This window comes from Pocillopora damicornis, chromosome 13 (assembly GCF_964200805.1).
Source record: "Pocillopora damicornis chromosome 13, jaPocDami1.2, whole genome shotgun sequence".
Taxonomy (NCBI): Eukaryota; Metazoa; Cnidaria; class Anthozoa; order Scleractinia; family Pocilloporidae; genus Pocillopora; species Pocillopora damicornis.
In genome coordinates, this window is record NC_142682.1 from 16,020,815 (window position 1) to 16,033,633 (window position 12,819).

General features: G+C 38.8%; 1 protein-coding gene across 1 annotated transcript; it reads right to left on the minus strand.

The window, feature by feature from the left end:
* Positions 1-300: 300 nt before the first annotated feature.
* Positions 301-6,194, minus strand: LOC113684806 (uncharacterized). Its single transcript, XM_027202207.2, has one exon. It carries the CDS (start codon positions 5,931-5,933, stop codon positions 2,190-2,192), a length of 3,744 nt encoding a protein of 1,247 aa, XP_027058008.2. The 5' UTR covers positions 5,934-6,194; the 3' UTR covers positions 301-2,189.
* Between the last annotated feature and the right edge of the window lie 6,625 nt (positions 6,195-12,819).

A 12,819-nucleotide genomic window follows, 5' to 3' on the forward strand; every position in this document is an offset into this window, starting at 1 on the left:
AAAAATCCTCAACCCCCTCCTGGCAAAATCATCTGTGAAACCATCTCTATTTTTTCAGCTCCAATTCATTTGCATAATTTGATTTTTTTTTGTTCATTTGCTTTTTCTTTCTTCCCACCCACTTTTAAATTTTAAAGGTCTCTCTTGAGTGTGCACAATGTTGGTATGGATATTTTTCAGAGGAAGTGACCATGAAACAGACAACTGGAGACCAGCCTTTTAAATAAACTTGACTACAAGTCAAAAGAGAAGCTAAATTTTCCTTCAGATTTTTTAAAATGATATTTTATTTTAAAAAACTTCACGCAAAGCATCTTCAAACTGCCCTAAATTCACCATAGGTGATTAACAAGAAACTTCCCTCCACAACATTAAATGTAATACATTGTTTAGCAGTAATAGGTTGTGAGAATAGGCAAACTTATCAGTGATAGACTATCTTCTTGTCACATCAAATTTTCTTCCTAAAATTTTCAAGGAACTGTGTAACAGCTAGAAGTCAGAACTATGGATGACATTCGCAGTAAAAAATTCAACAAGACAAACAAATGGCTGCTTTCAGCAACTACAAAGATACATTAGGACTCTGCTAACCCTTCAATTCCCTTAAGTGACCACGACTGAATTTCTCCTAACAACATCAATAAAATATCAATCTTACAAGTGATGAGAATAAAGAAAAATATCAATAATGGGATTACTCAACTAGTTGATCCAATACCAAGTTCTCTGAACTAACATCATAAGAATTATATAGCAAATGGTAAGGAGAATTACCCATGAGATCTTGGGAGTGAAAGGGTTAAAGTTCCTTTACACATACACACACAAAAAGGAAACATGTAGAAACATGGATTCCCACATGCATTACCTTCAATAGAAATGTTTACTGGTAACTGTACATCACAGCATCTGAATAAATTTTGAATTTTACTGGTAAATAATAACTGAGCACTTCTCAATTTTCTCTATTATCTCAGGGGAACAATGAAGTAGTTCATAGAATAGATTTTTGACTTGCAATTATTCCCCTTTGTCATTTAAGTCTGCATGGTAAGTAAAAAAGATAAATGCATGCAAAAAATTTATGCCACATTTCTCTAAATGAAAAAAAAACTCCTTGTTATAATGCTAATGAATTCATTGATCAGTAGTGGAAGATCAAACTCACAGGCTTCCTCTAAACTTCCTTGTTTCTGTCGATCTCCTTAAACATTGAAATTATGTAATGATGGCTGACTATGTCTTTGTTCAACCCAAAAATCCCACTCTTATCTAATTAAAAACATGAAATACAAGACAGTAAAAAAATAAAAGATGTATCTTTCTATAATAATTGTAGAATTGACTCAGTGCAAAGATGTAAAAGTTTTTTTTGGGCAATGTTACATCTTTCTATGATTCTGATGAGCTGTCACCAACATCATCATAAAAAAAATTGACTTCCACTTCTATAAGAAAATTTTAAAAATGAACTCAACCTCAAGCAAAAATTTAAACTTTTCATTGAGATAAATTTAACAATAAGTTGAGAAACTTTTGAAATGAATTTAGTGATAAGTTTTGAACAAAGAAAATGGCTTTTTTTTTCCCTAAGCACATTTCATACATTGTTTAATGACTGAATAAAAGCTTTCAATCTGCAGCATCTGTAACAATGACTATTGATAATGTGTTACAATTCTATATTCACAACTGAAAAAATGGCAAAGCTATTTTTGGTCTCAAAGTTGCAATAATTCTTAACTCTTTGTTGGTCTTTTTTGTTAATAATTCAGTCATTATTACTATTTATCTACTTTTTGTCAAAAATGTTTTACTTGGAAAACCATCATATTACCCAGCTTTTCATCTATGACAGTTTTAAAGACCAGTACACAGCTTGGCCCAATTTCTATCCTTTTCTTAAGTCTGATCTTCAGTAAGGCTCATTTTCTAAACAGCTGCTGGCAATCAACCCAGGGCATAGTGTTGACTTCAAATAACTAACATGTTACCATTGCATTAAATTCATGGAGTACTGCAAATGAAAAAAGAATCTGACGACTAACCCTTGAGTGGGGTAGGGTCAAGCAACAGCTATTTACTAATTGCTCACTTAGGCGAGGCTCCCTGAAAAGAGCACAATTACTAATTAAAATAATTGCAGTGTGCTCAAACAGTTTGACCAGTGTAACAGTACTATGGCTCTATATGGGCTTTGCCTGACTTTGATGAGTACTTCCAGTAGCAGTAGAGGATGCAGTTTCTGGTTCCATTCTATGATGATCAAAGTCCAGGTTCCTTGGACAAAAGTATTTCCATCCATAATAGCAGACAAGGCAGAGAAGGTAAGCAAGTGGGACATAAGCCAAGACATTGACAATTTTCTCTAGCCCTCTCTGAACAGATAATGAGGCATCACTGATGATGCTTGAGCTGAATATGACCACAAAACACAAGTTTGTGAGAAGCACAGCATCAAGAGTATTCAACCAGTCATAATCTGCATTGCCATTCCTGTTACTCTTGTATGGCCGAAGGTAGAGGCATATCACCACAATTAAGACACAGGAAACCTCTAAGATGGATCTCTTCAAAGGTGAGAACGGAACAAACAGAGCAATAAACAAGATGTAAATGCGGCAGAGGAAATAAAATGCCGCAAACCACCTGTATTCATCTTTGAAGCAATGTTGGAAGGTGTCAAAAAATAACCTGAAATTATTTAAAAAGCTAAAATGCCGCATGAACCAAGGAGTGAATAAAAGAACCAATGGTACAAATGCAATGAAAAGGATGAACCACAAGCAAGCAATGATAGTGAATGGCAAGTGTTCATTCCAATTTCTTATGAAGTCAATGTTACCATCTGCATAGAGCACCCATCTTCCTTGTATGGGAACATAGTGAATGATGTTGCACGAAATCATCGTAATATTCGTATAGCAGAGAACTAGTAGAGTGCACAAGGCTTGCGAGACATTCCTATTTATGTAGCATGTAGGGCGGCACTTTGCAATCTTGGCCAAAATAAGAAGTAGCAGAAGAACATATGAAGGAAGGATGTAATTAATACCAAGTTTTTGAAGGTTGGTCATTCCATGAAACAGACAAGAGCCAAAGCCTTTCATTCTTAAATTGGCGATGCCAATGACAAATTTAATAAAACAGTCAAGGTTTTGTCCCTCTTGAAGAAGAAATGTAATTACTTGGTAGGAATACAACCAAGTATTGAGATATGTTGTAAAGATGTCCAACTGGATACGCAGTACCATCAATACCAAGAATAGTGTCACTATGAAAAATACCACAAGAAGCCACAGATGGGTGTTGTCACACTTTTCTGTACAGATTTCATTTCCTAAGTTTACAGAGAAGTTGTCTTTGCATTTCCCACAAAGAACACTTGATCCATCGCGGCCTTTAACACATAGAGTGCTGGAGTTGTATTGAAAGTTTGGACCATGTTTAGTAAAATCACAGTAATCTGGTGGACAAGGGTATGTGCTGAACTCGTTTTTCTTAATTGTTCCACCCCAGTATCCTCTTTTTAAGAACACAAATTTGAAATCATCACTGCAATGTGAAATACCGAGCTGTTTCAAACATGTACAACTGTATTCACCACTCTTCTGTTCCAAGCCAGGGTGACAAAATTGTAATTGCAATGGCTTAGGAAAGGAAAATTGCACAACCCGACCTGCAACTGTGCTGGCTTGCACTTTGAACTTGCTTTGCACCTTTCCAAAAAGGTGTAGGTTGTTAATTTTGGATGAGTTACCTTGAATAAGAAACAGGTTTGAAGTGGTACCAAGTTTCACAGTACGATCATTGTTGTCAGTGATGGTTAAGTCGACAATTCCTAACACTGAGCTATCTTTTTCATCAATAAGTTCCACAGAAGCATTAAAAACCTCACTGGGAGAAACCTCCCATTCACTTTCAATGAGTTTTATTTTCACAGGATCAGTAGAAATCTGTTTTTTGGCACTTATATCAGGATCTTGATACTCAATAACATTGTGCCACTGAAGAGATTCGTTATTTATACGACGTTGTCCAGCTTGGCGACATCCTTGGAGAGTTGATGCATAAACAGATTTCCCGCCGCCACTTTGCAAAGCATTATTCCCCTTGAAAATTACCCTGGTTTTCCATTTATTGACTCCCTCCAGACTGAAGGTGTTGTTAAAGGCAATAAAACATGGCCGTGTATTCAGCTCAGTTGTCTTAAATGCCACAACAGGTGGACCAGAATCTCTAACATAGATTGCTCCTCCTTGCTGCAGTGCAACATTGTCAAAAAATTTAAGGTTGCTGTCCGGCATAAGCATTATAACTGAAGTGCCATACAATCCTAATGCACCCCCCTGTCCTCCTGTATTGTTTCGGAAGGTAACATTACCAACAACATGCAGCATAACATTCTCAGTAACTACTGCAGTGTTGTTATTAGACTCAATGTTCACAACTCCCTGAAAGATGACAGGGACTGAGTATGAATAAATTGCTCCTTGACCAATGACATCTTCATTGCCTATTAACACAATTCGATTATTGGTGATATTACAGTCTTCAAGAATGATGCTGTGAACAAGCCTGGGTCCTTTTGAAGTCAAATCCTGACTGCCAATAATGAGTGCCTCACCTGCAAGGCCAATAGCAGAACCCATTATTGCAGCATTATTGGTCCAGTGACAATTAGTGAATTGAATATTGAGGCTTTTGTCATTCTCTACTTTTAACAAAGAGCCAATTCCATGATGTGAGACTCCGCCACCAAGAAGCGCGCTGTTACTTGTAAACAAACAGCCCTTGTTCATCACTTGGTTTGGAAGTAACTGCTGATGGTTACTATGTGCTATCGTCCCACTTCTGATGGCTCCGCCTGCGTAGGTAGCATTATTATTTGTAAAATTGCAATTATTTATTTCTAAACTGTTGTTCTGCACCTTATCTTGAAACTCAACGAAAATTCCCCCTCCCCAAAGGGCATAGTTGTCTTCAAAATGACAGTGAGTTATCTGAATGACGTTATTTTGTGCCACACCTTTCACAAATATTGACAACCCTCCTCCCCTTCCAAAGGGAATATGATCATTCCCATGAGGGTTGTCAATAAAATTTGGAAAATTCTGATCTTTCGCATGGTTATCTCTGAATGTGCAAGAGTGAAAGATGTAAGTGCTGTTACTATCAAATGTACGCGGTGTCTTCGTTAAATCGGAAGGAAATGCTGACATATTGGTTTCGCTTTTGAAGGTAAACTCGATATAAACACCACCTCCAGCAACTGCTATATCCTCCGGTGTGGAATTGAGTGGTTGATTGCTTTCAAACCGGGAATACGAGATGCGAACTTCACCTCCTACATCATACATATTCAAGCCAATCCCAGGACTTTGAACAATACTGAAGTTATTTACGATCACGTCTTTGCAGTCAGAGAGATACACAGCCGAGAGGAATGGTATGCGAGCATACTTTTTAAACGCATCACCAGTTGTGCTGTTATGCAAACCTCCACAACCACGTAGCAAAATTCTTTCCAACGTGATGTTTTCGCTCCTTACGAAAGAGAGACTTCCGTTTTGAAAACAATCAACAGATACAGCTTCTTCGTCTCCAATTAATCCAATCTCTCGTAAGCCAGTAAAGTTGAAATGTTCCGTTAGGTTATAAGAATACTCCTCTGATCGTAGCCGTACAAAAGTCGAATTGGACATATGTTTCAAAGCGTAGTTCAAAGTTTGACAAGGAACTGTAGTTTCATTCCAACACGTGCTGTTGTCTGTTCCATTGACTCGAGAAACCACAATTATCTTCAAATCTGCACGCAGCGAGAGAGAAGGAGATCCAGATAAAATGGAGACACCGAGTAAAAGCGAAACAAAGTAAAACAAATGCATTGTGGCTCTGGTCGCTCCCTTTCTCAATGCGCAAAATAACATGAGACTTTGGCCTTTACCAGTCGAACTACTTCCGTTCTAAGATCACATGTAATCATAGCTGAGGAGCCGCCCCGGAATAGGCCAGTGGTAATCTCCCCTCCTCCCCCACCCCGACCTGTACCCGACGTTCCTGAGTACGGATAGTCACGAATACAGAGACAAAGCTTTGAAAAAAGAGTGCTTCTTCGTGGTCACTCATCGGGAAACCGTCAGAAGTTTTATAAATAACAAGTTCTAATCAGGCAACATAATAAAGTCGTGCAAAGTGAGCGATTAGTGTCTTTTTCTAAACTCACTTTCCAGAGGGCCTGGATGGGGTCAACTGAAAACTGACAAATGGCCAAAATTTTAACTGCCGACCAACAAATCGCTGAAAATCTAATTGACAGCTGACATTTGTGGTGGGCTTTTACTGACAACTGACAATAGACCGGATCACCCTAAATATCTTAAAAATTGGATGTGAAATAGAGATTTATTTTGTCCAATAAAAGTACGTTTTTACTGGGATACCTGTGGTAGCCCAGTCATAAAATGCCTTTGTTTTTTTGTCGTCTTTTTTTTTTTTTTTTTTTTTGTTTTTTTCCTCCGCCACAAAATGGAAAAATTGCGCAATAGTACCCAGAGGTCATTGGGCCCTCAACACCATGACAACTAACTGTGATCCAATGAGGTATTCACATGCTGATCACGCGTGCTATCTTGATGATGATTGACGTTATCATGCACGGACAGGGCGGGGTCACATGACGAACACGAGATTTTTGCCCATAAAACTATTTTGTCAGCCGTTTTGTATTTCAACGTAATTGGATTACGATCATCTGGAGCATTATGGGGCAAACGCTCAAAATACTTATAGACGCATACACAAGTCGTATTGTTCGCGGCCAATCCACACAAAAAGATGTTATTGAGCGGTAATTTTGGATCGGACAGAATCGCAAACGCTTGAAAGCCATGAAAGCATTGAATGCCTTATATGTCTTGTATGCCAAGTATGCCAATGTCTTAGTTGAAAACGTAAACTCGTTGTAGAAAGCAAAATCTGAAATCTGAAACCAAACTGCATATACTCTATGCAATCTATTGAACAACACTACTACCGTGAGACTGAAGAACAAAATTCAAATGGATGCAAACTGCTAGTGAAGAAAGACGCCATGTTGGATTCACTTGATGCCAGGGAACGTAGCTACGATAACAGTGCGAATGGTATTTATTTCACGATCAGAAAGGTGAATCTTATGTTTCTTTTCATTGTAGTTGTATGGATATTCTTTTTTAATAAATACATGATCCAAAATCCCGTGTTTTTTGTGTATAATGTTATTATGTCAAGTATTGTTTACGCAATTGTCGTGTCACAGGCGACCCAAGGTCACGTCTCGAGAAAGAGCCAACGATTAATTCACGAACGCGTCACGCGTTGTGTGACTCAGAGTAAGTTATTCTAGGAACCGTTGAAAATTTGAACACGTTATAAGGAATAGTATAGGGAACGAAATATGGTCGATTTACAACGATAAATATTTCGAAATATGAAGATTTTTCTCGAAAAATCAATAAAACTTACTCATACCCTGTGTATCCGTTGTAGTTTCTGGCGATTGTTGCCGTTTTAAGCTTGCTTTACCATCACTATTATTCACGTATTCACGTCATCTACTTTTATTACATTGGTAAAGTCTGTACAGACATCACACCAACCAACTATGTTGAAGGCTTGAAATTATATTACGATCGATTTTCGTCAAGAAATGGGCCAGGAATTTTCCACAATAGTGCAAATAATCGTGAAGGCTGATCGCGGAAAAGCGATTGCGTGACGCTCGGTAAGCTGTAAGATGACATGTTATTATATACCAGACGTAAAAACTCTTCAGATTCTCAGTCTGCATTTTGTATCCAATCTGCAGTCTATATTTTGCATCCGGTCTGCAGTCTGCTGTCTACATTTTGTACTAACAGGTATCCGTGGCACAAATACAGTTTATTTTTGGTTACATTTATTCGCACAACACACATAATCTACCACAAAATACCTTTGTGTGAGGTAATTCGACATTTTCATTCTTTCCCGCGTTAATAATCTTCTTTCCTTTTGTAAGAATGTAGACCACTTACAATGTTTCAAGTAATCCACCCACCCTACAAAAAATAACTCTTGCATGCATAGCATGCCTATGTTTTGAGACAGGTGTATGCCCTTGGCCAGACTTGAGCTCACTATTTCAGTATACTAGTCCGACACGCGTAGTATCACTACACTTGATTCCACGGATCCAGTACCATCCAGGTATCCCAGTTACCCTGCTCACAGGGTCTAGTTTATCATATATCAGTAGGAGTACACCAGAGTGTCATATTTCGTTTATAATTACCGCATGGACCATCCACATTCATATGTCACATATTGGTTATATGATCTTTGATACCCAACTCGATCGTCAACTTACACGAAGTCCAGGCGGCGTCGCGACGGCCGAATTGATTCGGAAACGGTATTTGAGCGTCACAGAAGCCGCATTCCTATCAATGTTGTAAACACTGTACTGGCGCTGAAAAAGAGATTAATCCCGAGACTGGAATTGCTATGAAAGAATTTGTGGAGAAGTATCGTCCGTTGAGGCAAAGGACAGTTTGGGAGGAAACTACTATGGATAAGGCAAGGGCTTCACCATCGGCCATCTACATGAAGCAATTGTTAGCGGGACTAGCGAATGGTTTTAACTCTGGAGATCAGCCAGTAGGGGCTCAGCAGCGACAAAGGAACCGTTCAAGCTACTTCGGAAAGTGGGAATGTGACAGATGTCACATTTGTTGACGACTGTATCGCTGAAGTGGCAGTTACTGAGGTGCGAACAGATGCAGACGAATATGACACGGACTCAGAAAACGACTCTTCTGACCGAAAGAGAATGAAGATATTACCCCAATTATAGTTTCTAGATCTGGGTGGGCAATTTTCGCCCAGTTTCGTTTGGATTTCTAAGGTACCCTGACAGTAGATATCTCTAATAACCTAACTGAAAAGTTGACAAAAGAACATTCCTTTCCGATCATTTCATTAGGACCAATCACAATTGACGCATCGTAAAACAAAACATAAAACAAACATATTGTGCTAGAGGACTCTTCACGAGTTTTTTGTCTTTCCGACAATCCTCTTTCCAACATTTTGACCGGCTAAGTGGTTGAAAAGGGAATGTTTCAATGTGGCGCACGGGCAAACAGAAGTTTGTGTGCAAAAGAGTCGTTACTTGTTTGAACACCCTTCAAACAAAGACTGAAAGTTACTTGGAAAATCTCGGAATTATTTCATTCGAGGATGGAAAAAAAAGAGTTCTTATTTTCAAGTTAATTTTCGAGTTTACGCTATATGTGCCTTTCTTGCCAAAAGTAGGTTCGCGGAAGTAATAAGTAACTCAACAAGTTAATTATTGACAGTCATTTAACTGAGAACTGACAAATGACCAAAAATCTATCTGAGAACTGAGAAATAGCCGAAATTTTAACTGACAACTGGCATTTGTAACCCCGCCCCCCATCCAGACCCTCTTTCCGGACTCCTGGAAAAGTGAACAAGGGATACTAAGTTTTCACCAGCTCTCCCTCCCTCTCTAAATAACAAATTATCTCTTCGGTCAAAACCTTGGATAATAGATAGGGGTATGTTCTCTTTTATTCTAAGAACATCTTAAGCTCGTGTTTAAGCCAATTAAGCCTGAAAGACTTATCTTTCGTCACCCCAACCGACTAAACTGATTTATGAGTTTTCGGGGCAACAAGAGGTCATAGGAAATACATTTGAATAGCGCAGCTGAGCAAGGTTGGCACAATCATGTCACTGGTTGGCCTCAGTTCCTTCGGTGGTACTAGCGTGATATGGGTAGAGTCTGCCAATTAATCTGATTTAACAGGAAAAGCCATAATAAAAATGCAATTCTCACTGGACGAATATGTGTAAAATTCGAGTCTATAGTAAGAGATTTACTAATCTCGTACCCAGATTCTACCGTACAACTAATATGTAAACTAACTAAATCTTACCCCGGAAGGTCTGGGTTCGAGATACCTACAAAAATAACTGGCATCGGTCATATCACTCTTAGGGAATATGAAAAATGGCCAGTCTGAAACTGCATGTGGCTACTAATATAGCGCAAGCTATATGGCACTGAACACAAATGAAGGTTTCATAATGACACTAGAAGGTAATATTGCAGAAGATGTGTATTCTCACTGCCGCATCCCACATATTTATGAGAACCCTGTTCCACAGGAGAAAGATGATTCAAGAACGTATTGACTGATTGACATTCAACCAATAATTGAATGATAACAAAGAATTATATCAACGATAATAATGATAACAATAATAATGTAATGATAATTTAAGAGGCTAGCTCGAAAGCCTCATGGTTCCCCTATCCTCTGGGCTCTAACAATGATACCCATGTTTATTTTAATTTCGCCTGTTAATTGTGAAAAAAAAGAGTCCCTATTTTATCGCAATTTCAGTTCCTTGAGACTTTTGTTTCACACAATAAGGCATTCCTCAATATTCCGCCGTTCCAGTAAAAAATTTCTCTTTTCAAAGAAGACAATATCCTCGAGGCTTCCAAGATGTGCAAATCACATCTATTAACAAAATTTTGCAAGGAAAAGTGTTGATTTAAATTACGTGTCGGTAAATACTACCATGAAATAATTTTGAGATTTTCATCGTCTCTGTTAGTGTCACGGGAAGAATTAAAAAGATGAAAACTTCGAATCTAAATAATTCGCTTATTTAAACGGCAAATAGTGAAATACTTTCCCTTCAAAGAAAAAAAATTTCATATCGGTTTCATGGTGCGCCGATCACACCTATTAAGATATTTCTGCAAGGAAATTTTTTTTTTCAATCGCACGCAATCTTGAAATGATTTGAGATGTTTATCATCTTCTACTGTCTTCTGTATTGTCGTGGAAAGAGCTGAAAACATGACGCGCCAGTAGGCTGTAAGCCTAAAATCACCCAACGCAGGAGCCCGTGGGCTCCTTCTCAAGGAAAGAACTGAAATGTGTATCGGTTGAGAATGTCGAACCAACAAGATATCGCCCCCCCCTCCCCCTCCCCCCCCCCAAAAAAGAAGAAGAAGAAGAAGAAGAAGCACCGGGAAATATTGGGTCAGATTTGGGTCAAGATCGGAATTCCGTTGTTACTTATCATCACTCACTCACTCACTCACCGTGAGTCATTCCCGTAACATAATGGCTGCGTCTCCTATTGTATACCAGGCAGTAGCCACAATAAGATCAAGGATGATAACATGTGTTAGTGGCTATAGCCCGGAGATCACAAAAGGAGAGAACTTAACTATGCATCGAGAGCGAATGTCGAACTCCTAAGATACTCCAAATGAAACAACAAGTAGCACCGGGAAATCATGGGTCAAAATTGGGTCAAGATCGGAATTCTATTGCTACTATCACTCACTCAGTCATCTCGACGGTATATGTGGCTTCGCCTCCTGGAGAAGGCAGTAACCACAAAAATGTGTTCGAAGCCAGAGAGATCTAACAGGGACGAAGAGAACATATTCCCAAAGTCTTTTCAACCGATCCAATAGCCCTTTTATAAAAACTAATTTGATAAGTTTAAAACACTTCTTCAGAATTTCTGAATCAGCCGTTTTTGTTCGCTTTTTGTTTGCCCAAATTCGAGAGCGCCCACCCAACCGTAGCTTCGAATGCTCCCGCTCCAGAGAAAGAAACGCGGGCTCTTTTTCAGATCTGCGGTTGGTAGTCGAGCCAAACTCGGCCAAACATAACAACAAAAGGGACTAAATCACGTGTTTCCTCTGACGCAGTTTTTAGTAGAAGGTGAAGTAAGGACGATTCCTATTTCCGTGTTATAACTATGTCAATAAGGGGGTAAGTTTTAAAGAAACTGTGGTGCCACGTAGGTGGGAGAATATAAGAGGGTAATTTAGTATTATCAACTGAGTTGATAACGTAAATTGGTCACCGTAAAGAGTTAAAAAGCTGACGTTTCGAGCGTTAGCCCTTCGTTAGAGCGATTAGAGGAATTTTGAGATGTTTGTGGGTTTATATGTTATGCATCTACTGCATAACTTGCACCTACTGCAAAAAGTTATATATTGATGAAACAGGAAGACGACTAAGTGATCGATTCCAAGGACATCTTCGCAGAAAGAAATGACAAGAACGCATCCAAACCAGTCGCTAGACACTTTAATCTCCCTAATCATTTTAAGCAGTATATGGGAATTTGCAGCCTTTCCCTTCATCCAGGCAGTTCGGAAAGCTGCAAAACTCTAGAACAAAAAATTTATCTTTCAAATCGGCACTCTTAGTCCCCACGGTATCAAAGAGCGCTCTTCATTCAACTAATTTATTCTCGTTTTCTCGTCACCATACTCCCACAATTGCGTCGCTCTGCATATTAACCCACACACATCCCAAAATTCCTCCAATCGCTTGGACGAAGGGCTAACGTTCGAAACGTCAGCTTTTAAACTCTACGGTGGCCAATTTACGTTATCAACTCAGTAGATAATACTAATTTGCCCTGTTACAACTTCATCAGCCCGGATTCGAAGGTAAGGATTCCTTTAAGGTTGCTTTAATGACATTACCGGTTTGGCGATTGCTACTCGTTCCAGAGAACTGTGAAACGCAAATTCGTAGTGCGAGCGTAAAGATTTGGTAAAGAATCGAAATACAACACGCGCTGAACATTTTCAGCCAACATGCCAAATTACGTTATGATATTTTAAAGCAAGGCAACAAACTCGACGATTCCTGACAACTTAAGTTTTTTTCTGAACAACTCCCTGAGAAAAACTCGCAATTTTGTGGTGCTGTTTGCCAAAGC

What these genes read in the sequence shown, in the direction of transcription:
- LOC113684806 (XM_027202207.2), bottom strand. Translation starts at nt 5,933, where the DNA reads ATGTTATTTTGCGCATTGAGAAAGGGAGCGACCAGAGCCACAATGCAT.